The sequence below is a fragment of the Ctenopharyngodon idella genome, chromosome 21 (genome assembly GCF_019924925.1).
Source record: "Ctenopharyngodon idella isolate HZGC_01 chromosome 21, HZGC01, whole genome shotgun sequence".
Taxonomy (NCBI): domain Eukaryota; kingdom Metazoa; phylum Chordata; class Actinopteri; order Cypriniformes; family Xenocyprididae; genus Ctenopharyngodon; species Ctenopharyngodon idella.
The window spans coordinates 18161938-18189392 of NC_067240.1; the positions used below are offsets into that span (position 1 = coordinate 18161938).

Consider the following 27455-nt stretch of genomic DNA (forward strand, 5'->3'; position numbering starts at 1 on the left):
GTTTAGCACATGTACCAGAGCATGACCCGCGTAAGCTTTTATATTGCATTTACGTGCGTTTACAACCTCAAATAAACCTCCTGTCCTGTCTTCGGAATGTTCCTCTGAAAAAAAAGTCCAATTACCCAGCAGGTTTGTGTCATTCTGGATGGTGGTCAACCTGCAGTCAACTCAGATAAGAGGTGATCTGAAATTGAATCACACGCCAGAGTGCGCCTGCATTTAAGATTTCCACAGACATTTTGACTAGGTTGTTTTCTCAGAGGAAAGCAGAAGGTGCATGAAAGATTCAATGTCTACAAGATTAGAAATAAACCTGTTTACTTGCATCTGTTATTACATTAAACAATTACGACATGCTGCCCAGCGAGTCTGCGTGTTCAACTTCTTAACACAATAGGGTTCAAACTATATGCCACTGAAAATAATACTCTCCCACTGAGTTGCACTGATTATGATCGGTTCATCCTGTTATATTACCTTAAAATGTGATTAATGATTACAAAATTCAAATAGTCCCCCTCATGGTTTTGTGAAGCACTCTCCAGATCTGCTGGCAATTACAGAAAATGAAAAGAGAGCACTTAAATGCCTGGGGGTTATGCAAAATAATTATCAGTACCATAAAAAATGATCATAATGAATGTTCTCGTGGACCACGGTGTGTTTTCCCTCCCAGCTGTCACAGTTAAACAGCTGTTTAAGTGCCTTTTTGATTTCACATTATATAGTTTTTTTAGATTGCTTTGACCCCTAGCTAGGCGAATGGCCAAGCTGGCATTATCATTTAGAGGAATTGTCTCCCAAGTAAAATAAAAAGAGTAAGCAGCACCATTACAGTAATGACCTGAAAGAGACAACAGAACAACACTGCCAACTGGGCAGGACAACAAATAATTAGATTTTGTGAATGAGCAGCTAATGTCTCTGTTCAAAAGTAGTGTTTTGGTCTTCTTTTGAATTTTGGATTTGATTTGTAGAGTTAGAGAGGATTGTTGTTGTTTTTTTCTGTCAGAGAATATTAGCAATCATGCAATAAAGCAGGGCAAAAAAAGAGAATTTTCCTAAAGCCAAGAAATGGGTTGTCCGCGGGGCCCTTACAAAAAAGAAGTATACTTCAAGTTAATTTTATGAAGTATACTTAAGTAATGCCAAGTATATTTTTAAGTACGCTTTATGTAGTAAGTATACTAATATCAATGTGTACTAGTAGTAAACTTGTAAGTGTGCTATTTCAATACTGCTTGGGACTAAATTGGCCCACATTTAGTATATAAAAATTATGTTTAAGTGTACTTTAAGTGTAACAGTATTAAACTTTAAGTGCTCAACTAGTTCACAACTGTTTCTCATTTGTACTGAATCTGTACTACAAGTGAACTTGTAAGTATAATACTAGTAGTACATTTTTTAGCTTATGAAAGTACACTTTGAAGTGTACTTTCAGTAAACTTCTAGTTTAGTAGTTTTATTCTGCAAGTAGGCTATACTTGTTTTCTTTAAGTAAACATAACATCATAGCTATTTATAGTTTACTATTAATATTATTTTTGCACTTTAAGTATACTACTGTGTTCCAATTTAGGCATTAATTTTTTATACTTGAAATATACCTTTAACAAATTTTAAAAACATTTTATTGTAGCTCCATGCATCCTTTTTTATTAACACTTGAATGTGGGTAAGTGTCATAAAGAAAGGCAACATTTTAAACAAAAAGTTGAGAAAATTGCATTTTTGTCAAAGACAAAGCGTCTGAATTGGATTCAGAACGATGATCAAAACACAGATGGAGTAGATCGAGTCAATCTTCACTGACATTTCCTCTTCATGGGTTCATCATTTCATTCAGTTACGTTAGGCAGTTGTGATTTAATATGCTGTTTAATGTTTGATGATCGCGTTATTAATAGAGCCCCCAACCGTATAACAGTGAAAACATGGATAGCTGGAAAATTCAGTCAATGGCAGGGAAAGAGTAAAGTAGATTTGAAGTAAATGCCTACATTAACAGTAGACTAGCCTACACAAAAATTCAGACAGGCTACTTAGAATTAGGAAAATATCTGTTTTCTTTATAAATCAATATTTTCGAACAATGGACTCTTTTCATGGACTGTGATGACGCGTTTTAACGGTCATCAGCATCGTAAATTTTGCGCAGTTTTTTATATTTCTTTTTTTTTTTTTTTTTTTTTAAATGTATGCACATTTATAACACTATACTTAGTTAACGCTGCTGTGAGGGTGTTTCTAATAAAGCAGCTATGGGAGCTATCTTTCTCTCTTCTGACTGCCGTTATCAGTATATTTTTTTCCTGTTTTTGAAAGTTGTGAAAACACTTGTTGAGTTTTGCTATTTGAGAAAATGGGGGCACAAAAAATATATTTATTGTATTCTCTCATTCACCGCCATAGAATTTTACCCAACTATGACAACTTCCGCTTCGAGAAACCCGGACATGTGAAAAGGGTCTATGTAGGTTTATAAGACTGTATGTAAACAGAACTACAAGCCAAGTATACTTTGAATATTTAAATACTTTTAAGTATAGCTCGATCAAAAGATGGAGTACAAGTATAAGCCAAATATACTTACACTTTTCTGTCAGTATAAGTCAAGCATACTTAAGTGCAATTTTAAATATATTTCTGAGAAGTATGTAAAGTAAATTTCTGAGAAGTACATAGAAAGTAGACTTCTTTCTTATTCTTATTTTTAGTTTAAAAGAAGTATAGAACACTTGAAAAAACGTCTTTTTTGTAAGGGGAAGCAGGATGTCCAAGAAGAAAGGGGGTTTTGCACATCATGACGTTAATAATTGAGACCCCAGACTCATTCTTCAATAGAACCAAAGTGGATGAAGGCTCAGTAAGATATTTTGACGAGTTAAAGAAAACCTGTCATCCATCTATCATAATGTGTCTTAAAAATAATGGCTGCCCACTGTTCGGGGTGTGTTCACAGTGTATGTGTTCACTACTGTGTGCTCTTGGATTGGTGAAATGCAGAGCACAAATTCCAAGCATGGGACACCATACTTGGCCTCACATCACGTCACTTAAAAAAAATAAATGTGGAATTGCTTTTGTGTAAAAAACAGAAATTGAAGTCATAATTCATCCAAATACGTGAGAACATCTGTTTGTTAATGCAAGCGCAGCCCATTGAGTGTGGTGTGACACCACATAAGGAGAAGGAAGCTGAGAATAAATTCCTCACAAACCACATTTGTTCTTGTAAACGCAGTAGATTTGAACGAAAATTAGGAAATTCTCTTTTGAGAACCAGCCACAACAACAATCAAGTAATGGTGAAGTGTGTAATATTTAATACTAATGACTCATGTAATAAATTTAATGTTAACCTGTTATTTTTAATTGGAAGGATAATAAACTTGAACAACCAGTCTCTGTAAAAACCTATTACTTTGCAGCTATATATCCGATTGATGCCATGGCTTTTTTTTTTTTTTTTTTTTCAGGTCACTGCATTCGAGAGTAGGGTACTTCAAAAAAGATGGAAAGATGAACATCAGAAATTACATTTTCAAGCTGGTAGGACACATGCTCTTTTGCTGCTGCTTATTAAAGTTTAGGGTCTGTGGTTGTGCCATGTGAAGCACAGACACTGAAAGATGGAAACCTGTTTGAATGTGATTTGCAATGAAGTTAGCTTTACCAAAAACATTACGTCACCTTTCCTCAAACTGAGCCTCCAGTCTCGAGGAAATATGACTGTCTAGACTTGAAACGGCCTCTCATGAACTGTATTGTCAGCAATGGTCAATGTAAAAAAAAAAAAAAAAAGAAAGAAATCCCCCCTTTAAAAGGAAGTTGACGAGGATACTTTTGTGGCCATGTGGCATTTCTTGTTAATTTTGTTGAATTAGAGATAATTGATAATCAATGCCCAAGGGAAAATTATGGGATTTTTTTTACATAACAATGCTGCTTTCTTGGAAACTGAAATATAAAAATTATACATCCAGTAAAAGCATTGACAGCTAACCACTAATCTTCAAACCCATTAATCATTAATAAATCAATACATGCTTTTCATGCATGTACACAAACTATGACAGATGAGAAAAGTTCCCAACAGGTTTTAAATAATACTTGAGTTATTTTATCATTAAAGATTATAATTATTATTTCCTAGTATCTCTCTCATATACAGTACTATTCAAAAGTTTGGGGTCAGTAAGACTTTTTCGATCAATTTAATTCTTGCTTCTTGAGCCCTTGCTGAACAAAAGTATTCATTTCTTTTTTTAAAAAGAAAGCAATATATATTAAAATATATCATATAAACAATTACAAGGATCTAAATTGTCTCTGTCTGGCTTTGGAGCCAATAGCATGTTGAAGTTATTCCTATTGGAGAACAGCCTTGATAGAAAAGAGAAGTTTTATTTTTAGTATATGAGCCATTTACACGTGAATTAGTGACTTCGTGAGTGTACCACAGCAAAGAAAATGATTGTTTTTCTATTTGTTATCTCAAGTATACATGTAGCAAGTAAGTACAAATAATACTTTTTTCACTATAGTGCTATAATGTGTATATTTCATTTCTGTGCAGTACAAAAATATCAGTATTTGACTGTAAAACAAGAAAATGTTTTTTAAAATGTCTTTGTATTATATTTTGTGTATACTATGTTGTGTATCCTTTCCACCAAGACAAAAATACATCTTTTTTTTCTCTGTCATGATTCACCTCTACTTTGATTAGTTTGATATGTAGCCCACTGTGAAAGTTATGCCTTTATAAGAGGAAAAAATTAGTGAAATGCATGAGGAATCTAATAATTTGGTTCCTTACATATTATGTAACTAACAAGTGTTGATATTTCTGTTTTTGTGCTGTAGCCTGCAGCGAATCATCAAAACTGGTGGTTGGACGGGTTGGGGAAACAGTTACTCTTCCATGTAAATACGACATCAACACCAACGGCCTATTGAGCATTTGTTGGGGGCGACATCAGTCAGTATTCAGCTGTGAGAACACCGTTATCTCCTCCGATGGCTTGCAAGTGAACTACAGAGAGTCCCATAGATTCAGCTTGGCCAGTGGACTCGACCAAGGGGATGTTTCACTTACCATAAGGGCTGCTGAAAACAGGGATGCTGGGATGTATGTGTGCCGTATCGAGATCCCTGGACTTTTCAATGACATTAGTTACAATGTTTATCTGTTCATCAGCAATGGTGAGTAAGCACTCGATTTAATCCTTTTTTTTTAATCAATGTTGTTTTGCTCAGACATGATGATGGATAGTATTCCTGTTCTTCCATAAAAGGACTGGATCCAAACAGAGTCATATCAGGAACACAACTGGTCCCTACAACAGTAAAGCAGGAAAAGCAAGGTATAAAAAACTTTCAGTGCACCTAAAAAAATGCTGGGTTTTTTCAACCCATGTTGGGTCAAATATGGACAAACCCAACCAATTTAATTAAAAAATTTAAACAAGACTAACCATTTTTGTTTTACACACAGTCTACTATGTGTCAGACCCAACCACACTCATTACTGAGTTTTATGACATACCAGAAAAGAAAACTGCAGGTATGAATATAATCATGACCACACTAAATCAACAAGTGATTAAGAAATATGAGCCAATATCTGACAAGAGTAAATGCAATTGATTTATTTCAGATGTTACTGACATCTACATAGATGAACCCAGTGCAGTGGCCCATACTGAGGTATTGCAAGCATTTGTTTACAAAGACAGAAACAATAGCAGTTCTGCTTTTGCTGTCAGTCTGTGTTTTGGCTTGAATGTGTTGTTGGTAATGTATGTATGTAAATGTATATGCATATTGATTTTATTTGTTTGGACATGATTAAGGTGTTTCACATGTTGTTACATGCTGTGTGTCATTTTAGGAAACAATGGAAACATTTGTCTTAAATACTGTAAAAGTGGGGGCCATAGTCTTCATCCCAGGATTAATCATCGCACTTCTGTTCAGTAAGTAGATTAGCGAGTAATTAATCTAATGGTCTAGCTCTGGAAAAATACTGAATACTTGTAAGAAGCATAAATGGGGGAATCTCATGAGACCTCTTATATACAGATCCCATTTTATTCTAAAATCCAAATAAAGAAGATAAGAAGTTATATTTTGCATTAAGAAAATGAGGTTTGTTTTGCAATGTGACATTATTTTCTAATTAAAGGTGCAATATGTAGTATTTTTGCAGTAAAATATCCAAAAATACCAGTGTTATATATTTTGTTCATTTGAGTACTTACAATATCCCAAATGTTTCCAACTATTTGTAAATCGTGAGAAAATTGCAATTTTAACCAAGGCTCCGGCACATGTGGAGTCGCCTGTCAATTGCGTCATACCCGCGTTAACCCTCGGTCTGCCTTGGTTTCCGGTTTTATTTTGTAGAAACCATGGAAACACCAAAGACGCTTTAATATATTACACTTTTTATTAGACAAGGCAACAACTGTTTTGATATATTTATAGACAGAAAACTAATTGTTGTTATAGGCCTATAGCTCAACACATTTAGTCTTACTGTTTAAATCTAATTTTCTTGATTTTTTTGCGAGTACCATGCTTTACCATGCCTCGGAGAAAAACACTATTTTGTCAAGTAGCTAACATAGCATAATCAGATGCAGCTTTATTTTTAGTAACAGTAATACAGAATTTTCTCCATCATACAGTGCGTTTTAAAATGAATTGCATGCCATTTATCAACACAAGCCATCCAGCATTTAATATGATATTCAAAATCGATCTATCTTACTAAAGTGTGTCTCAAACAGGTGTCTCACAGCAGCCACCGAGCGAACGCACAGAGTAAGGTTATAACATCATTTTCAACACTCTCAAATGTATCCAATATGATAAACAGATCTGCGTTACCTCATACTCATGACCAGAAAAGCGGAAGCGGCGCCGGCGACTGTGGCATAATAAAAGATAAATAATTAATTCATTTTCTTGCAATATATATTGTTAAAGGGTTAGTTCACACAAAAATTATAATTCTGTCATTAAGTAGTCACCATCACGTCGTTCCAAACCCGTAAAACCTTCGTTCATCTTCAGAACACAAATGAAGATCTTTTTGATGAAATCTGAAAGCTTTCTGTCCCTCCATTGACAGCAACTACCACATTCAAGCCCCAGAAAGGTAGTAAATACATCATTAAAATAATCCATGTGACTCCAGTGGTTTAACCTCAGTTTTATGAAGCGATGCAAGTGCTTTGTTTGCGCAAAAAAAATAAAATAAAAATAAATAAATAAATAAATAAATAAATAAAAATAATAATATTGGATTACTTTAATGACGTCTTTACTACCTTTCTGGGGCTTGGAAGTGGTAGTTGCATAGCTGTCAACGGAGGGACAGAAATCTTTCCGATTAAAAAACTTCTTCATTTGTGTTCCGAAGATGAATGAAAGTCTTACAGGTTTGAAACAACATGAGGGTGAGTAATTAAAGGATTACTTTACTTTCAAATGAAAATTACCCCAAGCTTTACTCACCCTCAAGCCATCCTAGGTGTATATGACTTTCTTCTTTCTGATGAACACAATCTGAGTTATATTAATAAATATCCTGACGCATCCAAGCTTTATTATGGCAGTGAACGGGAAACAACGAGTATGAAGCTTAAGAAAGTGCTTCCATCCATCATAAACATGTACTCCACACAGCTCCGGGGGGTTAATAAAGGCCTTCTGAACTGAAGTAATGCATTTGTGTAAGAAAAAATATCCATATTTAACAAGTTATAATGTAAAATATCTAGCTTCCGCCAGACCGCCTTCCGTATTCAACTTAGGAAGAAAGCATTGCGCCAGTTACACGTTTTTCATAAGTTGAATACGAAAGGTGTAGGATGTAGCATTTTGAACTGCAAGAGTTTTACACTTTCTTGTAAGCTGAATACGGAAGATGGTCTGGCGTAAGCTAGATATTTTACTTAAACCATAACTTACTTACTTAAACCATAACTTGTTATGAATATGGATATTTTTCTTAAACAAATGTATCGTTTCGCTTAAGAAGGCCTTTATTTACCACCCAGAGCCAGGTGGAGTACATGTTTATGATGGATGGAAGCAATTTCTTCAGCTTCATACTCGTTGTTTCCCGTTCACTGCCATAATAAAGTTTGAATGCGTCAGGATATTTATTAATATAACTCTAATATACACCTAGGATGGCTTGAGGGTGAGTAAAGCTTGGGGTAATTTTCATTTTAAAAGTGAACTAATCCTTTAATGACAGAATTTTCATTTTTTGGGGTGAACTATCCCTTTAATTTTAATATAGATAGATAGATAGATAGATTAGCATATAGATTATATAATGCATGAACAAGAAGCAAACACTTGCTCGTTCCATATGGCTGTGTGGAAACTTCTGCAGATTCTCATGCTGCATAGACATTAAATTTGGCTCTCAGAGTGTATCTCCACTGAGTGGAAGTGAAAGAGGCTCATAGCCTGTTCTGCTTACTGTGCATTAACGCATCCCTCTGAACTTTTTGCCCTCAGAACTGCGGCGCTCAAGAAAACGCACCAGCAGCAGGGGAAGTTAAAATCTGCCAGGTCTCCTCAGCCCAAACAACCACACTTGAATATGGTGTGATGGTCAGATTCGAGGTCACTATGACTGTATATGACATCACATGTGTGGTGACATGGACTTTTTTTTTGGGGGGGGGGGGTTGTTCTCAGGGCCTAATATTTATATTATATAAGCCTAATAATTGATTGTCAGTAATCTGAGATAACTTATTTACGTTATAGGCTATTTTTGTTGTTTTACTTTTTCATTGTAATATGTTTGTAGCCTGTATCTTCATTTGCCAAGTATTTTTGTAAAAAAAACCTTACATAATCTAACTCTAATCATATGTCATGCATCTCTTTCTCAGAAATCAATTACTTAATGTTTCTTTGTCCAAACTTCACGTGGGCTTAAACCGTTTGTTTGGAAACGCGATCTGATTTATCACACAACAGCATGGTACATTAGCGGCCTCTAGTGTTCATCAAACATATCAGCCTAAAAGTTCCAATGATGTACAAACACTTAAATATTAATAAAAAACAAATATGTACAACCTCGCATGTGATGTTTTGTAGAAGTGTGCGTTTCTGCAGTAGCCTCCTGGTAGATGTTAATATGTTCTCAGTTCTAATAAATCTCTCATTCGGTCATTTGAAGTTGACCACAGATTATATGGAAGTGAAACTTTTAAAAAGAAGTCTGATTGCACATTCAAAAAAAGCTGAGAAGGTGTCATGTGCATGTTGACTTCCGTGTATTGGGCTACGATGTAAGAAGAGAGATAAGGCTGTCTTGAGCATTACTGTTAGGAAAACCTTTTCATCATGACTGATCTTCACAGCTGGTTCTTTACATCCTGGATTCTTTGTTATCTGACGAGTGAGTTTCAAATTTAAATGTTTTCAATTTAAAAGTCATTTTTGGCAAAGAGTAAAATGTAATATATATATTTAACGTTTTTAATATTGATATTTTAAAATATCATGTTTTATGTAGTGTTTAATTTTGCAATAACTTTTGAGATTATTTTATGTGATTAAGCCACGTTTTCTAGAACAATTTGGACACTAATAAAATATGACATAAGATGTATTTTTGTTTGTTAACTTAAAAAAAAAAAAAAAAATCATTTTATGATCTAAATTTAAAAAAAAATAAAAATCACCTTTTCTCTCTCAGTTTGTAATTGCAGCGACGTCATCGTACAGAGTTTCGAGGGTGAGAGTGTCACTTTGCCGTGCAAATATGACAGCAAATACCATGGAAAATGTCAGATATGCTGGATGAGAGGAGACATTCCCAATATGGGTTGTGGTGATGAAATTATTGCAACTGATGGGGATAAAGTGGTGAGGAAAAAATCAGGAAAGTACCAGATGGTGGGAGAAATACCGCATGGCGACGTGTCTCTGACAATCCGTAACATTGGAAAAACAGACTCTGGCAAATATGGATGCCGTATACATGTTCCCGGACTGTTTAATGATGAGATGTATTACGTTCACTTGATTGTTGAAGATGGTAAGCAAAGCCATAATTCCAAAACACCTAAAGTCACTACAAATGTGTTTTTGTTTGTTTGTTTTTGTGGGGGTCAGTAAGATTTTTTGTTTTTTAAATAAAGGAATAAAAGTAAAATACTTTATGGGATAGTAAAGACATTTAAATTGTTACAAAAATATTTAAAATAAATGCTGTCAAAAATTTCACGATGTTTCACACACACACACAAAAACTATAAAATCATATATATATATATATATATATATATATATATATATATATATATTAAGCATGAACAACTGTTTTTGAGCATAAGAGACTTCTCGCAAAAACATTAAAAAATCGTACTGACTCCAAATTTTTGAACGGTAGTGTAGATTTAAAAACATTACGTAGAGATTTTTAAAAAGTAGTACAGTTTCACATTGAAATACACTTTCTTCAAAGCACTTATTCCAACAACATGGGAAACTACATCCCTGTCAAGCAGCACATCTGAAACCACAGGAGTATTCACCACTGAGGGTACTTGTGTGTGTGTTTCTATGATTGTATACTGTCTTTGTTAATCTGTTATGGCTGAATCATGAAAACATACCACACAAAACCAAATCAGTACTGTTAACCAAGTCTAAAAAGTAAGTATTTTTGGTGATGGTGAAGATTGTTTGACTATTGTTTGATTGTTTGTTAGATTATTTGTGGTCATTCAGTCATCACAGATTAGATCCGTTCTGTGTAAAGTCAATACTGTCAGCAGTTTTCTGATGGCTCATGCTCATGTGAGAGTTTAAACATTAAAAAAGGAAAATTCTACATCCTGTTTCAAAGCACCTGGTCCAACCACACCAGAGCCTTTGGTAACCAGTAGTTCTGGGCTTATAACCCCTGAATCACAGACCACTGAAACATCAGGAGGTATTATGATTTTTAACCCTGGCAGTGAATCTATAATGACTGAAGAAAAAAAAAATTACATCTGTAAATCTGTAATTGATCATTATTAATAATGATCGAGTGGTGGGATTTTGCTGCTTGCATGTCTTGCATCATTTAGTCATTAAAGATCTCTGCTTTCTTTAAAGACATTTAAATTGGTAGTGTAAAAAAACATTCTGTGACATTATCCTTTTTTATTAGAAAAAAACAAAACACAAGAGAATTCTTCATTCGTCAGTTCTTCAAATGCTCCCGAGAGCAGCACTATTGGACTGTGGACCTCCGATATAACATACGGTATGACACAGCAGATAATCTGTGCTGTTTTTAATAGTTTGCAACATGCTGTATGTATTTGCAAATATGCTGATTGCATTTTTCATTATAAAGCAAAAACCACAGTTGAGGATCCTGAATTGTCCCCTGTGGAACACAAAGATAGTGTGAGTATTTCTCCACAACATGAAGCCTTGCATGTTTTACAGTTTGAAACAATGGTGACTTGATATCTTGATTCTGATTTGTTCTTAAAGGTAAATGCATCTGCAGTTATTGTGCCTGTTATCCTGTTACTGTTGGCTTTGATAGTCATTGTTGGCATTCTGATATGTGAGTCCAAACTGAGAAATTCACACTTTCAAATTTCACTGCAATATCCTCTTGTCATGTTTATTTATAAAATGAAATGTTCATTTTCTATTGTCAGGGAAGCAAAAGAAGAAAACCAGAGCTGCGTTAGACATGTAAGTCAATCCTTGAAGTGCTACTTAATTATGCTTAATTTAAAATTATTAAAAACAATTCCAAAGTTACATCTTAATTTAAAAAAAAAAACAACAGATGTATAAAAACAGTCGACTGAAATATGAATTTACATTTTTCATTATGCTGAACAAATGCTAAAACATTTCTATTTAAAACAAAAACACTCACTTTACACAAACACTACTGTTCAAAAGTTTGGGGTCAGTAAGATTTTTTATGAAATTAATTAATATCGTTATTCAGCAAGGACCCATTAAACCAACGCTATCTCAAGACCAGTTCGTATGTATTTTAATTCGTATGAATTCGTACGACCTCACTCGTACTAATTCATATGATTTGTTTAAACCCCAGTGACAGGTAGGTTTAGGGGTGGGGTTAGGGGTACGAATTCATACAAATTTGGCAACTCGAGAAATACATACGATTTAGCAAAAAAACGTACGAATACATACGAGTGAGGTCGTACGAATTAGCCACCTCGTAAAATATGTACGAATTACCGTGAGATTCAGGTTGATTAAACTGATCAAAAGTGGCAGATCAATGGTCTTTGCATTGTTACAAAAAAAAAATCAAATAATGCAAATAAAATTTAGAATAAATGCTGTTTTTTTAAAGGTGCAGTGTGCAATTTTAGCGGCATCTAGCGGTGAGGTTGGGAATTGCAACCAATGGCTCAGTCCGCCGCTCACCATTCCCTTTCGAGGCACATAGAGAAGCTACGGTGGCTGACACAGGACAAAGATTTTGTCATCTGAGACAGCAGAGAGTAGCCAGTCAAGCCAACGTGCTCTGTAGAGCAGTTTGTCCGTTTAAGGCAGTGTTGCCAAGTTTGCGGTTTTCCTGCGGAGTCAGGCTACTTTAACACTGTTGCTGCGGATTGTTTTTCATGTCTGCAGTTTGAAGCGACCCCAAATAACGGGATATTTAGCCCCTGGAATGCAATTTTTACTGGGGAACCCACCCCTGAAACGCAACTGGGCTAGTTTTGGGCTAGTTTTGAGTAGCAATTCGGCAGGATTTGTTGTGAAAACCTGGCAACCCTGGTTTAGGGCTACTGTAGAAACATGGCGGAGCAAAATGGCGAATTCGATGTAAGGGGACCCGCTGTGTATGTAGATAGAACATAGTTAAAACATAGTTATGTATATTATATTGCATTTCTGTCAATAGATCCTACTATATATTACACACTGGACCTTTAAACTTATTCATAAAAGAATCCTTGGAGTATCAATGGCTTCCACAAAAATATTGCGCAGCACAACTGTTTTCAACATTGATAATAATAAGAAATGTTTCTTGAGCAGCAAATCAGCAAATTAGAATTATTTCTGAAGGATCATGTGACACTGAAGACTGGAGTAATGATGCTGAAAATTCCTTTCATCACAGGAAGAAATTACATTTTAAAATATATTCAACATAAAAACGGTCATTTTAAATTGTAATAATATTTCATAATATTACTGTTTTTGATCAATTAAATGCCTTGGTGAACATAAGAGACTTCTTTCAAAATCATTAAAAATTCTTTTTAATGGTAGTGTATCTTTTAATTATTTAGGCAATAATATTGTGCATATTATAAATGAAAAATAAATGATGTGAAGGATGTAACACACATCACAGTCAATATCAAAAAAGAACATGATTCTTCCATTAGGTCATTTTATGTTTATATTGACGCCTGATCATGTCATGGGCATCGCTGGTCATTAAGCAAAATGCTTATTATTATTTTTTCTCCTTTAGAACCCAGAACTCGGACATCTCGGTCATCTACAGTAATTCTGGCAGCAGTGTGGGCCTGTACAACAGAGAGATGGCTGTGGAAAACATCTATCAAATACAGACTGAAAATGAATATGAACAGTGGCATTAATTTCTTGGCAAATTCACATTTACTGTTAACGTTTAAGTTGATCGGTGTGGAGTCTGTGTTCTGTATTGTTTGTAATAATGTGACAGCTATTGCTTATCAGAGGAATCATTGCTGTGGACTATCCTTTCTCTAATGTCTAGAGGCTAACTGCAACACTATATCATTATTAAAACTAATCTGAAGTTAACAAAGTTTAAATGATTCATTTACCACAAATGTGTTTTGGTAGGTACAGCAGCTGTACTTTTCTCATACCCTTCATATGACCAGGCTACAAGAGTTCATGTCAATTCAGGGCTCTAGAAGTGAAACTAGATTGTAAAGGAGAGCATAAAAATGTTCTGATACCTGTAATTCAAATCATGCTGGTTCACACGTTCTATAACACACAACACTCTCCAGTCACACCTAGTAAACTTCCTTCCTCCATATAACAAAAAACCACTCACTCTTATGATGAAAAAATGCTGCAGTGTTTCAGATGCATCACAAACATCTTTAAGGGAAACCCCTGACAACAACGCCTTAGAGGAAGCCATACACTTTGTAGGCTCTGATGACCAGGGGCAAAGGAAATCACACGCCTTGAAAGTCACAGAAAATTCCCTCTACAACCCATTTGCTAGACACTGAGGAACCCCGACTGAGGAACCTGTTTTTGTTTAGTCAAGTTTAGTTGACCAAATGTCTGGGAATTTTAGTCTAGTCAATGAAAACTCACATTTGATTGTTGTCATTTGACTCATTGTCATTTTTTATATTTCATCAGAATTATTGTACTTTCACCTATAAGCAAAATACAAGAGAATGTAAAATTATACGCATGGTTTACTTAGTTTCCTGATTTATTATATGCTATTTATCTTGAAAAATTAAGCCACTCTCTACATTATGAAACCTGGTAAAACAAGAAACGTCTCTAAAAATAAAACTGTGTAATTCCTAACAGTAATTACAATAATTCCAAATTACATTCATGTTTTCTACTAAAACATGAGCGAAAAAAGACTTCGTATTGTCACACAGAGCTGCGTAAGTGCATTTATTCAGCAACCACAATCGCAAATATAGCCTAATCGAGACCCATGTTTGGATTTATTACAGTTCATTCTCAGCAAACAGTGCAAACGGCTTGTGACAGAACACAGGCACTTTAATTTAATTTAAATGATTTCATTTTTATTATTATTTCAGTTAAAGGCTTTTCACACTGCGCTTAACCCTGGGTTATCGTCGTTCTAAACACCGCTTTTAACCCCAGGTAAGTTTTTTTTACCCAGTGTTATGAAACACTGCTCTGGAGCAGGGTTAGCACTGCTTTTGCGGTGTTAACCCCTCATTGCGGTGCCAAACTTGTACAGTGTGAAACCATGCGGTGTTAGAATGTTACGACGATGCTTAGCAACGGATAACCAATACCGTGCATCATATTCACGTGCTTTAGAGTCACAGAAACCCCTCGCATTATATATAAACAGTAAATTTGGCGTTTGAGAGGAAAAATATCAAATGCTGACAGAAAACGCGACAATTTGAGTGAAGAAGAGACCGTTTAATTCTTACCTTTATAGTCCGAAATATCCACTCAGTATAAACTCGATAGTACAGTCAATACAGTATGCGCAATGCTAGAGCTTAGGTAGCGTGCTGCGTTTATCCAATCAGTGACACTGACATCGCAAATATGCAAATGCGAACATTAACCCATTGGTTTAGGAATGTACAATGTGAAACGTAAGCTTATGAATACCCAGGATTAATTGTTAACCCCGGGTAAATTATGAGCAGTGTGAAACGTGAAGCAAGATAACCCTGTGTCATTCTAAACCCCTGGTAAATGGTATCCTGGGTTAACTATTTCAAGTGTGAAAAGCCCTTTAGTGTGTAATGTTGCTGTTTGAGCATAAACTACATCTGCAAAGGTACGACGCTTAAAGTTCTATGCAAAGGAAGATATTTTCTTTAACAGAAATCATTTTTTAAGGACTACAACAAATGGCTGGTAGGGACTACAACGAGCTTCTTCCTGGGTTGGTGACATCACAAACCCCAAAATTTACATAAACCCTGCCTGCTGGAACATGCAACAAAGGAGGTGAGGCCATGTTGGGCTGCTTTAGAGAAGAGGAAGAGTTGTTGTAGTAAAGTGTTGTTACCATGCTGTCATTTTACACCGGACTGCTTCACAAACGAGGGTCAATTCAACGCTGGATTTGCAAAAAAGATGGCATGACGGAACATGCTAGTCGATGACTTGAATCAACTCCACACATAAAAGTATTCACTAAACCATTCAGAAACGTCGAGATGCATTCTGGTTGGTAAAGTTTTCTTTATTATTATTATTATTATTTGGTAAAGTTTTTTTTATTTTTAACAACATTTTAGTCTTTTTTTCTTGGGCCTGCCTGCACATCTCCTTCAGACAAAAAAGTTGGTGTATATCACAGGATTCACTAGAAAAAATTGTAGAAACTTGAGAAACAATTTAATGCTTTTTGAATCAATGTAAGCCTGCCGTATCCTTCTAAAGCCATTGTTATAGCCTAATGAATAATAAGCTATCCAGTTGCAACATCACAAAATCATTATATTTTACAATTCAAGTTATGTATATAAATACCTGAACAGTCTTCTAGCTGTTCCAGCTGTCTAATACTGTCCATGTTTGTTTAATAATTCAGGCAATTCCTCGAGTCTGATGAAGAATTAGCTGGCTTATTTAATCAGCCAGCTGTGACTGCATGAACACTTGTTCCACTTTGTTTACCAACAATAGCAAACACACTTGCCACCATGGACATGGCGTGTGCTGTGTGCAGGCCCACCGACTCATTCATGAAGCCTGTTTACAAGCACATAAGATATCCAGATAAAACTCCATCACACAATGGCCCTATTCTTTGCTGCACGACTCCACCTCCAGATGAGGACTGCAGATGGGTCAGTGGCCCTGTCCTTCTTGGAGATGTCACAGGCCCAGAGCTTGAGAACACAGCCACTCTTTCACATGTCCTCCTCTGCATAACCCTGGTGCCGCCCAGCACAAGAGCAGTGTCGCCTGAACACCACACTGGAATGGCTGCTCCTCCCCGGTTATCAGTCCTCCGCTGGATCCTCCTCCTCACCATTTCAGGTAAGAAACACACTATAAAATTAAAAATTATGTAAGGTATGTTAATGTGTTGTGAGAGATTTACCTTATAACAGAAGTAATGATCTAAAACAACTGAAAATACACAGCAAAACATTTTTTTTTCATATAATTTTTCAGTAAGAATATTGAAATATACTTTAAACAAGGTAAACTTACAAAATAGCATGAAATATGAAAGTTATTTTTATAACCTCATTAGCAATTTTTGATAGATAAACAGTCTAAACAGCGTAAGGAGAATGACAGGGGAGAGAAGGAATTGTTGAATAAAGTTATTTTTGTTGTGTTTTTGCGCTAAAAAAGTATTCTCGTCGCTTCATAACATTAAGGTTGAACCACTGCAGTCACGTTGACTATTTTAACTATATTTTTACTACTTGTCTGGACATTTAATGTGGTAATTACGTTGCTTTCTATGGGGGATAAAAAAAACACCTCTCGGATTTGATCAAAAATATCTTAATTTGTGTCTTATGGGTTTGGAACAACATGAGTAATTAATGACAGAAATTTCATTTTTGGGTGAAAGTTTATTTTTGGTTTATCCTTAAAACAAAACAAAAAAATTGCTAATGAGGCATTGTAAATTTATCTTGTTCTAAGGCTGTTAAGATATTTTTACTGGAAAACAAGCCAAAAATACTCATGGGAAAAAAAAAAGATTTTTTTTACTAATTGTATATATTTGGTTTTACTATTTTTTTTTAGTAATTTTTTTTTTTAAATAATTCAATATATACACTAATATGGTGGTTTTCAGTGAGGGGCCCGGGGTCCACTAGGGGGGCTCAACAAAATTCCAAGGGGGCCTCAAGATGACTTAAAATAATTTCACAGGTTCACCTGTCCAACCAGTCTTAATAGTTAATGGTAAACGAACTTGGCATGCTGTCCTTAATTAAGCTCAAACCCAAGGCTTGGCTCAAGCTCCGAGCTCATCCCCCTTATAAAGGTACTACGTAGAGGGAAAATGAGAGAAATAGAGGAGGAGATGAGGAGGTGGTGGGATGCCGGAAGAATTGTCGCTGGGACGGCGCAATGACTGCTGCGTATAAACGTTTGTAATGATGATTAACAGGACTTAATGATTAGGCTCCTCCCGAACCTAAGTTTGGAACTTCATTTAAAATATGGCAAAACAAGTGTTAAAACAACTAAAAATCAAGACATTTCTTAGTATTCCCAGACAGCAACATAGTGTGGGCCGGAACTGGGCCGACAATATGTTGCTGTCCGGGTTTGGTTATTTTTATAATGAATGTACATCTTTCTACACTCTAAAAAAAGATGGTTCTTTGAAGGTTCTTTACATGTAGTAACAGTTCTATATAGAACTGCATGATCCTGAAGAACCCTTTACATGCCGAAATGGTTCTTTGTGTTAGAGTTTAGGGTTCTTACTGGTTTTCTGGAGCTTAGCTATTCAATTACATAGTCTGTCAACACACTCTTAACAGGTAAATGATTTCTTTCTTAAAATGTCTACAAATTTTAACTTTCAAATTGTAACTGGTTTCCTACCAATCACCTTTATCACACTATTGAGGTCCTATAGCACTTTCTTTAAATATTGTTGTGGACAGTGGAGGGGCCTTGAAGTCAAAGAGGTCCACTGCACTAACACAATTTATCCACATTCGATTCTAAAGGAACCTCTAATTTTTGTGCCACGCAGCTGACAGGTGCTCTGTGTTGTCGTTTCACGTGACGGAGGGCAGCACAGTGATTTTGTCATGTCATTACTCAGTGAAGCACCATGGCCTCAGCCACGTCTGCTGGGGACGGGATTGTGGAACGTTCTGGTGCAACGACATCATCGTACAAACAGATGAGTATGGCGTTATCTCCAAAGTCTCCGACAGGTACAGGCTCATTGGAGACGTTCTGTCAGGACAAATGGACCTTGGGATCCAAAGAATACAGAAGGCGGACAGTGGGCCGTACTGCTGTAGAGTAGACATAGAAGGATTTTTCAATGATAAGAAGGTGTCCTACACATTGAGAGTCATGAAAGGCAAGTCATACAGATGCTTTAAATTTGAAGAGCAACATTTGAAGAGCTTCATATTTGAATAAATCTTCATGTATGTTCATTTCTGAAGCCCCAACGACTGTGCCTCCAACAACCACAACCCAGATTACTACAGAACCACAGGACACGCAGACAGGTGAGAGGGTTTTTTTTAATGCAAGACACTATAGGGTACATATCTTAAAGGATTAGCTCACTTCTGAATGAAAATTCCCTGATAATTTACTCAACCCCATGTCATCCAAGATGTTCATGTCTTTCTTTCTTCAGTCGAAAAGAAATTAAGGTTTTTGAGGAAAACATTCCAGGATTTTTCTCCATATAGTGGACTTTAACAGGGTTCAACAGGTTGAAGGTCCAAATTTCAGTTTCAGTGCAGCTTCAAAGGACTCTACATGATCCCAGACGAGGAATAAGGGTCTTGTCTAGCGAAACGATTTTAGCGAAAGGGCGTTTGGCTTAATCTTTGCACATTCGCTTTGTAGACACTTTGTAGACACTGGATCGGTACTTTCGCCTACGTCACGCATGACCTTTGTAACATGATTACGTCATGTGTGTGGATCACAGAGCAGTGCAAGACGAGCATTTGTGGTTAAAAAGTATATAAATTTTTAGGTTTTTTTAGAAAATGGCCGATCGTTTCGCTAGAGAATACCCTTATTCCTGGACTGGGATCGTGTAGAGTCCTTTGAAGCTGCATTGAAACTGTAATTTGGACCTTCAACCCGTTGTACCCCAGTGAAGTCCACTATATGGAGAAAAATCCTGGAATGTTTTCCTCAAAAACCTTAATTTATTTTCGACTGAAGAAAGAAAGACATAAACATCTTGGATGACATGGGGGTGAGTAAATTATCAGGAAATTTTCATTCAGAAGGGAACTAATCCTTTAAGAAATGCTTTGTATTAAAAGTATGTGAAATGTTATGTGTAAATATGCATTATGTAGTTATTTGCATAAATCTCCAGAACAGAAATATGAACATTAGATGAAGCCAGGTTCAAAATGTGTTGACAAGGTTTTGACAGAGGTAATTTTGGATATCTTTTTTATCACTCCATAAATCAGAAAATATTGTCAACAGCCAGGAAAAAATTCACCCTATTTTAGGAAACAATTGATATAGAAATCATGATGAACAAACCCCTCTGTAAAAACCTTCAGAATATAGATAGAAATAAAACTGCAAAGTTTGGTGTATGTAAGTGCTAATGAAGGGTTGTTTCTTTCTCAGAACAGGAGAAATAAAAACTCATTTTGAGAAAATGGTTTTAAAGATATGTATTGTCATTAAATTCTACAGATGAAAATAGAACATGTTTAATCAAAAACTTAAATTTTGGATGTTTTTTTTTCAACTAGTCTGAAAGAAGACAAGTTATAGAAGCAAACTTGCCCAAAATATCAAAATTGACCAGTGCATGAAAAAACAATGCTTTTGGCTGTGACTTGCCTTAACAAAATCATTTCTGCTGACTGTTTTTAACAGCTAATTCCGTTATACTTGATTTACACAGTAAGTGTCATCTAAATTTTTCCTTAGACAAACCACAATACATGATGAATCACCAGTTGCATTTCAGTTCTTTTTTCTACTCATGAGAGTTCATTAGAGACCACATAGTGCAGCAACTCAAATGTCACAGACCCTTGTGGGTAGAGATAATGCTTCTGTAACTGGCATTAGCAGCAAAAGCGATTTCCTGTGTTTCGCTCTGAATTTCATAGTGTCATCGCAGCCAGATCAGTCCAGAGGAGCAGATTCATCATTCTCTGACATTTCCTGGCAGAATGTCACACATGTGCATTCTGGGGCTATGGTGAGTTACTGGTGCTCTGGCAAAACATGAACATATTTTATAATAGTACTCCCTCTATACACAATATTATATATATATATATATACACAGTATCTCACAAAAGTGAGTACACCCCTCACATTTCAGCAACCATTTTAGTATATCTTCTCAAGCGACAATACTATAGAAATGAAAATTGGATATACTTTAGAGTAGTCAATGTGCTGCTTGTATAGCAGTACAGATTTACTGTCCTCTAAAAATAACTCAACATACAGCCATTATTGTCTAAATAACTGGCAACAAAAGTGAGTACACCCTAAGTGAACATGTCAAAACTGTGTCCAAAGTGTCAATATTTTGTGTGAGCACTATTGTTATTTAGCACTGCCTTTATCCCCCTGGGCATGGAGTTCACCAGAGCTGCACAGGCTGTTGCTGGGATCCTCTTCCACTCCTCCATAATGACATCACGGAGCTGGTGGATGTTAGACACATGGCGCTTCTCCACCTTCCGCTTGAGGATGCCCCACAGGTGCTCAAATAAGGTTTAGGTGTGGAGACATACTTGGCCACTCCATCGCCTTCACCTTCAGCTTCCTCAGCAAGGCAGTTGTCATTTTGGCAGTGTGTTTGGGGTCGTTATCATGTTGGAAAACTGCCGTTCGGCCCAGTTTCTGAAGGGATGGCATCATGTTCTGCTTCAGAATGTCACAGTACATGTTGGAATCCATGTTTCCCTCAATTAAGCGCAGTTCCCCAGTCCCAGCAGCACTCATGCAGCCCCAGACTATGATGCTACCACCACCATGCTTGACTGTAGGCAAGACACAATTTTCTTGGTACTCCTCACCAGGGCGTTGCAAAACATGCTGGACACCATCTTAGCCAAACAAGTTTATCTTAGTCTCATCAGACCACAGGACATGGTTCCAGTAATTTATGGTCTTGGACAGATTGTCTTCAGCGAACTGTTTGCGGGCTTTCTTGTGAGCCAGCTTCAGAAGAGGCTTCTTTCTGGGACGACAGCCATGCAAACCGACTTGCTGCAGTGTGCGGCGTATAGTCTGAGCACTGACAAGCTGACCTTCTGCTTCCGCAACCTCTAAAGCAATGCTGGCAGCACTCATGCGTCTGTTTGAAGCCAGCTTCTGCACCTGATGCACAGCACGAGGACTCAACTACTTTGATCGACCCTTGCGGGGCCTGTTCCGAGTGGAACCCTTCTTGGAAAACCTCTGTATGACCCTGGCCACTGTGCTGTAACTCAGTTTCAGAGTGTTACTGATCTTCCTATAGCCTGGGCCATCTTTGTGGAGAGCAACAATTCTAATTCTCAAATCCTCAGAGAGTTCTTTGCCATGAGGTGCCATGTTGAACATCCAGTGGTCAATATGAGAGAATTGTACTCAAAGCACCAAATTTTAACTGCTCTAATATAAGATACGCAAATTTGTATGGTCCTATCAAGCAGACAAAACATGAACATGATGAATAGGACATGGTTTGCATGGTTAAAACATGTAGAGCTGTTATTACTTAGGGTGTACTCACTTTTGTTGCCAGTTATTTAGACAATAATGGCAGTATGTTGAGTTATTTTCAGAAGACAGTAAATCTGTACTACTATACAAGCAGCACATTGACTACTCTAAAATATATACAAGTTTCATTTCTATAGTATTGTCCCTTGAGAAGATATACTAAAATAGTTGCTGAAATGTGAGGGGTGTACTCACTTTTGTGAGATACTGTATATATATATATATATATATATATATATATATATATACAGACGTGGACAAAATTGTTGGTACCCTTAGTAAATATGATCAAAGATGATTAAATAAATCTGCATTGTTAATCCTTTTGATCTTTAATTCATAAAATTAACAAAAATCTAACCTTTCATTGAAGGAAAAGAACTGAAAGTGGGGAGGAAATCACATTATGAAATAAATGTTTTTCTCCAAAACATGTTGGCCACAATTATGGGCACCCCTAGAATTTTTTTATGAGTAAAATATATATATATACATATATATAAGTATATTCCCATTCATATTTACATTTTTTAGCACACCAGGGTGATCATGAACATGAAATTGACCAGCCGTGACTTCCTGTTCCACAGGAGTATAAACATGAGGAAACACAAAGGCCAAATTCCCTTAATCATTCATCACAATGAGTAAAACCAAAGAATATAGTTCTGATGTGCAGCAAAAGATTGTTGAGCTTCACAAAATAGAAAGTGGCTGTAAGAAAAAAGCTAACGCATTGAAAATCCCCATTTCCACTATCAGGGCAATAATTAAGAAGTTCCAATCAACTAAAGATGTTACAAATCTGCCTGGAAGAGGACCTGTGTCTAAATCGTCCTAATGCGCGGTGAGGAGGAAAGTTTGAGTGGCCAAAGACTCTCCAAGGATCACAGCTGGAGAATTGCAGAGATTAGTTGAGTCTTGAGTCTCAGAAAGCCTAAAAAAATGATCAAACAGCACCTACATCCCCACAAGTTGTTTGGGAGGGTTTCAAGAAAAATCTTCTGCTCTCATCCAGTAACAATCTCCAGCATATTCAGTTGTCAGACACGACTGGAACTTCAAATGGGACCGTCAGATGAAACAAAAAAAAAGCTTTTTGGCAGCAAACCCACCAGATGGGTTTGGTGCACACATGGATAAAAAGTACCCCATGCCCACGGTTAAATATACTGCTGGATCTTTAATGTTGTGGGCCTATTTTTCTGCTGGAGGTCCTGGACATCTTGTTCAGATACATGGTATCATGGATTCTACAAATACCAACAGATAAAAATCAAAACCTGACCACTTCTGCTAGAAATCCAATAATGGGCCATGGTTGGATCTTCCATCATGACAATTATCCAAAACAAAGATCAAAACTGTCACTGAGCACAAAATGAAGTTTCTGCCATGGTTGTCCCAGTCCCCTGACCTGAACCATAAAGAAAATGAGTGGAGTGAACTGAAGAAAAGAAGCACCAACATGGAGTTGGGAATCTGAAGGATCTGGAGAGATTCTGTATGAAGGAATGGTCTCTGATCTCTTGTCAGGTGTTCTCCAAACTCATCAGGTATTATAGTTGAAGACTCAGAGCTGTTATCTTGGCAAAAGGAGGTTGCAAAAAGCATTGAATAAAAGGGTGCCAATAATTGTGGCCAACGTGTTTTGGAGAAAAACATTTATTTCATAATGTCATTTTCCCTCCACTTTCAATTCTTTTTCTTCAATGAAAGGTCAGATTTTTGCTAATTTTATGAATTAAAAATCAAAAGGATAAACAATGCAGATTTACAGTATCTCACAGAAGTAAGTACACCCCTCACATTTTTGTAAATATTTTATTATATCTTTTCATGTGACAACACTGAAGAAATTACACTTTGCTACATTGTAAAGTAGTGAGTGTACAGCTTGTATAACAGTGTAAATTTGCTGTCCCCTCAAAATAACTCAACACACAGCCATTAATGTCTAAACCGCTGGCCACAAAAGTGAGTACACCCCTAAGTAAAAATGTCCAAATTGGGCCCAATTAGCCATTTTCTCTCCCCGATGTCATGTGACCGTTAGTGTTACAAGGTCTCAGGTGTGAATGGGGAGCAGGTGTGTTAATTTGGTGTTATCGCTCTCACTCTCTCATACTGGTCACTGGTTCAACATGGCACCTTATGGCAAAGAACTCTCTGAGGATCTGAAAAAAAGAATTGTAGCTCTACATAAAGATTGCGTAGGTTATAAGAAGATTGCCAAGACCCTGAAACTGAGCTGCAGCATGGTGGCCAAGACCATACAGCGGTTTAACAGGACAGGTTCCACTCAGATCAGGCCTCACCATGGTCGACCAAAGAAGTTGAGTGCACGTGCTCAGCGTCATATCCAGAGGTTGTGTTTGGGAAATAGACGTATGAGTGCTGCCAGCATTGCTGCAGGGGTTGAAGGGGTCAGCCTGTCAGTGCTCAGACCATACGCCGCACACTGCATCAAATTGGTCTGCATGGCTGTCGTCCCAGAAGGAAGCCTCTTCTAAAGATGATGCACAAGAAAGCCTGCAAACAGTTTGCTGAAGACAAGCAAACTAAGGACATGGATTACTGGAACCATGTCCTGTGATCTGAGACCAAGATAAACTTATTTGGTTCAGATGGTGTAAAGCGTATGTGGCGGCAACCAGGTGAGGAGTACAAAGACAAGTGTGTCTTGCCTACAGTCAAGCATGGAGGTGGGAGTGTCATGGTCTGGGGCTGCATGAGTGCTGCCGGCACTGGGGAGCTACAGTTCATTGAGGGAACCATGAATGCCAACATGTACTGTGACATACTGAAGCAGAGCATGATCCCCTCCCTTAGGAGACTGGGCCACAGGGCAGTATTCGAACATGATAATGACCCCAAACACACCTCCAAGACCACCACTGCCTTTCTAAAGAATGTCTCCAGACCTAAACCCTATTGAGCATCTGTGGGGCATCCTCAAACGGAAGGTGGAGGAGCGCAAGGTCTCTAACATCCACCAGCTCCGTGATGTTGTCATGGAGGAGTGGAAGAGGCCTCCAGTGGCAACCTGTGAAGCTCTGGTGAACTCCATGCCCAAGAGGGTTAAGGGAGTGCTGGAAAATAATGGTGGCCAAAATATTGACACTTTGGGCCCAATTTGGACATTTTCACTTAGGGGTGTACTCACTTTTGTGGCCAGCGGTTTAGACATTAATGGCTGTGTGTTGAGTTATTTTGAGGGGACAGCAAATTTACACTGTTATACAAGCTGTACACTCACTACTTTACATTGTAGCAAAGTGTAACTTCTTCAGTGTTGTCACATGAAAAGATATAATAAAACATTTACAAAAATGTGAGGGGTGTACTCACTTCTGTGAGATACTGTATTTTTACAGTCATCTTTGATCATATTTATCATAGGTACCAACAATTTTGTCCACGTCTGTATACATACAGTCAAACCAAAAATTATTATATTTTTGATATTTTTGATTTGGGTGCAGAGCACTATAGTTCATTTATGTAAGTGAGGATAGCAAAATAAAGTAAACTGTGACAATTTTTTTTTACAATTATTAACATATAGTATAAAAAAAAAAAAAAATTTGACCTTTCAGCTTCGCTATAGGAATAAATTACATTTTGAAATAGAAAAGAGTTCTTTTAACATGTAATTATTTCACAATATTGCTCTTTTACAAATAAATACAGCTTGGTGAGCATTAAAAAAAGCTTACAATCCCCAAATAGTATTAAGAAATAATATAAAACATATAAAGAGATATAAAAAGTAGGGTGGAAGTATAACATTTAAAAATGTCTTTGAGGAACTGAGACTGTTTTATGACAGCTGCTTTTTTAAACATTGTGTTTTAGCTGAATTGAAACCTTAAATTACAACTTTAAAGAATGAAACTCTTCTGAATTTGTGATTTAAAGATGGAAGAGCCGATCTCTAGGATCACACTACAGATAAACATCCCGGTGCTGTCTCTGTCTCTCAGTCTGCTACTGCTCCTCTTGGGCGCACTGGCCCTTTTGACCATCAAACGTACGTATAACTATGAATCTGGACATAAGTTTAATGACATTTTTATAATGAGTAACATATATTCTGAGCTGAAATGAAATATGTATATTCTGATTCAGGTGGCCTTTATGGGAAGGCGTTTGACAGTGGGTGGTAAGTGTGATTCACTTCGAAAATACTATGCTGTTTGAAATGCAGTGTCATCACGATGAGTGCTGTGTTTTGATCCTCAGTTTCTCAAAGGAGCCCCGACACATTATTTATGAAATACGCACAAGAAGACCAGTGGAGGAGAACATCTACACCCTGGAATAGGAAACAAAAACCACTTGATTCTCGTTGTTACTCATATACAGACATTCACACATCCTGCAAGTCTTTAATATCATTCAGTTTTCTATTTGAGAAAGGGATAGTTCACTCAAAAATGGGTAGAGCTGGTGATATTCTAAAAAAAAAAAAAAAAAAAAAAAAAAAAGTGTATTTTGTAAGATAATGACAAACTTTTCTTTTTTTGTGACCTATCCCTTTAAGTAAAAAAAGAATTATAGAAATGTATATGCCTACACATCTTTTTCTTGTTCCTTACATATAACATTTCATTAAAAAAAAATCTTTACTATTGAATATTTACTATTGATTTTGTTCATTTGTTTGTTGTTGTCACATTGAACTTATTGACTTTATTCACATGGGGTACAACAACTTCCTCCCTAAAAATGTATATTTTTAATCCCTTTTGGGGAAGGGTGGGGGGTGTTACTTGTGACCGGCCTATACAAAACATTGCTTATAAATCTCTCAATATGCTATGTTATCGCCAAATATTGGAGTCAATCTTTTTATCAACTTGTTTTCTTTCAATTATGACAGTTTCTTTTTGTAACTAATTGATCATATATAGGCCTCTTTGGTCTGAGCTTATGCACTTCAGTTTTTTTGAGGTGAATAAGCTTTTTTCATTTAAACACTGATAATCTGCATAAGCTCAGATCATTGAGGCCTACAATTGTTCTAGCAGAAAAAGACAGTGGCGCAGGAGACATTTTCAAAGTGGGGGGGACCAAACTGTAAGCAAAAGCCCAGACAGAAAGATCAGATTTCCAGATATCGGACCACCACTTCAGGCTCACCATCGGACCACCATCATATATTAAACTTGCCTGAACATTAACCTCCTAAGCACTGGGACCGTTTTGGGGATTTCTGCCTGGATTTGGCGTACCCAAATTGAAAAGCTTCC

The 27455-nt window shown here is 36.6% G+C and overlaps 3 protein-coding genes across 7 annotated transcripts; all 3 read left to right on the forward strand.

Moving 5' to 3' along the window:
* Positions 1-4313: 4313 nt before the first annotated feature.
* Positions 4314-9157, forward strand: havcr2 (hepatitis A virus cellular receptor 2). The gene is made up of 7 exons (XM_051878677.1): positions 4314-4522; positions 4876-5214; positions 5307-5375; positions 5507-5575; positions 5669-5718; positions 5903-5987; positions 8551-9157. Exons 1-7 carry the CDS (start codon positions 4480-4482, stop codon positions 8592-8594), a joined length of 699 nt encoding a protein of 232 aa, XP_051734637.1. The 5' UTR covers positions 4314-4479; the 3' UTR covers positions 8595-9157.
* A 124-nt stretch (positions 9158-9281) lies between these two features.
* havcr1 (hepatitis A virus cellular receptor 1) lies at positions 9282-13855 on the forward strand. 4 transcript variants are annotated; one of them, XM_051878673.1, is made up of 9 exons: positions 9282-9448; positions 9749-10090; positions 10520-10597; positions 10904-10990; positions 11213-11308; positions 11402-11454; positions 11545-11620; positions 11718-11754; positions 13535-13855. In XM_051878673.1, exons 1-9 carry the CDS (start codon positions 9394-9396, stop codon positions 13662-13664), a joined length of 954 nt encoding a protein of 317 aa, XP_051734633.1. In that variant the 5' UTR covers positions 9282-9393; the 3' UTR covers positions 13665-13855. The 4 variants fall into 4 exon arrangements, with proteins under 4 accessions (XP_051734633.1, XP_051734635.1, XP_051734634.1 ...); XM_051878675.1 differs by lacking the exon at positions 10904-10990; XM_051878674.1 differs by lacking the exon at positions 10520-10597.
* Positions 13856-16602: 2747 nt separating this feature from the next.
* Positions 16603-26839, forward strand: timd4 (T cell immunoglobulin and mucin domain containing 4). Of its 2 annotated transcripts, none has more exons than XM_051878823.1 (7): positions 16603-16800; positions 18569-18835; positions 18924-18989; positions 20586-20677; positions 26122-26233; positions 26332-26365; positions 26446-26839. In XM_051878823.1, the coding sequence occupies exons 1-7, from the start codon at positions 16743-16745 to the stop codon at positions 26525-26527; spliced, it is 711 nt and encodes a 236-aa protein (XP_051734783.1). In that variant the 5' UTR covers positions 16603-16742; the 3' UTR covers positions 26528-26839. The 2 variants fall into 2 exon arrangements, with proteins under 2 accessions (XP_051734783.1, XP_051734782.1); XM_051878822.1 differs by having other exon boundaries at positions 16621-16800; positions 18497-18835.
* Positions 26840-27455: the final 616 nt, after the last annotated feature.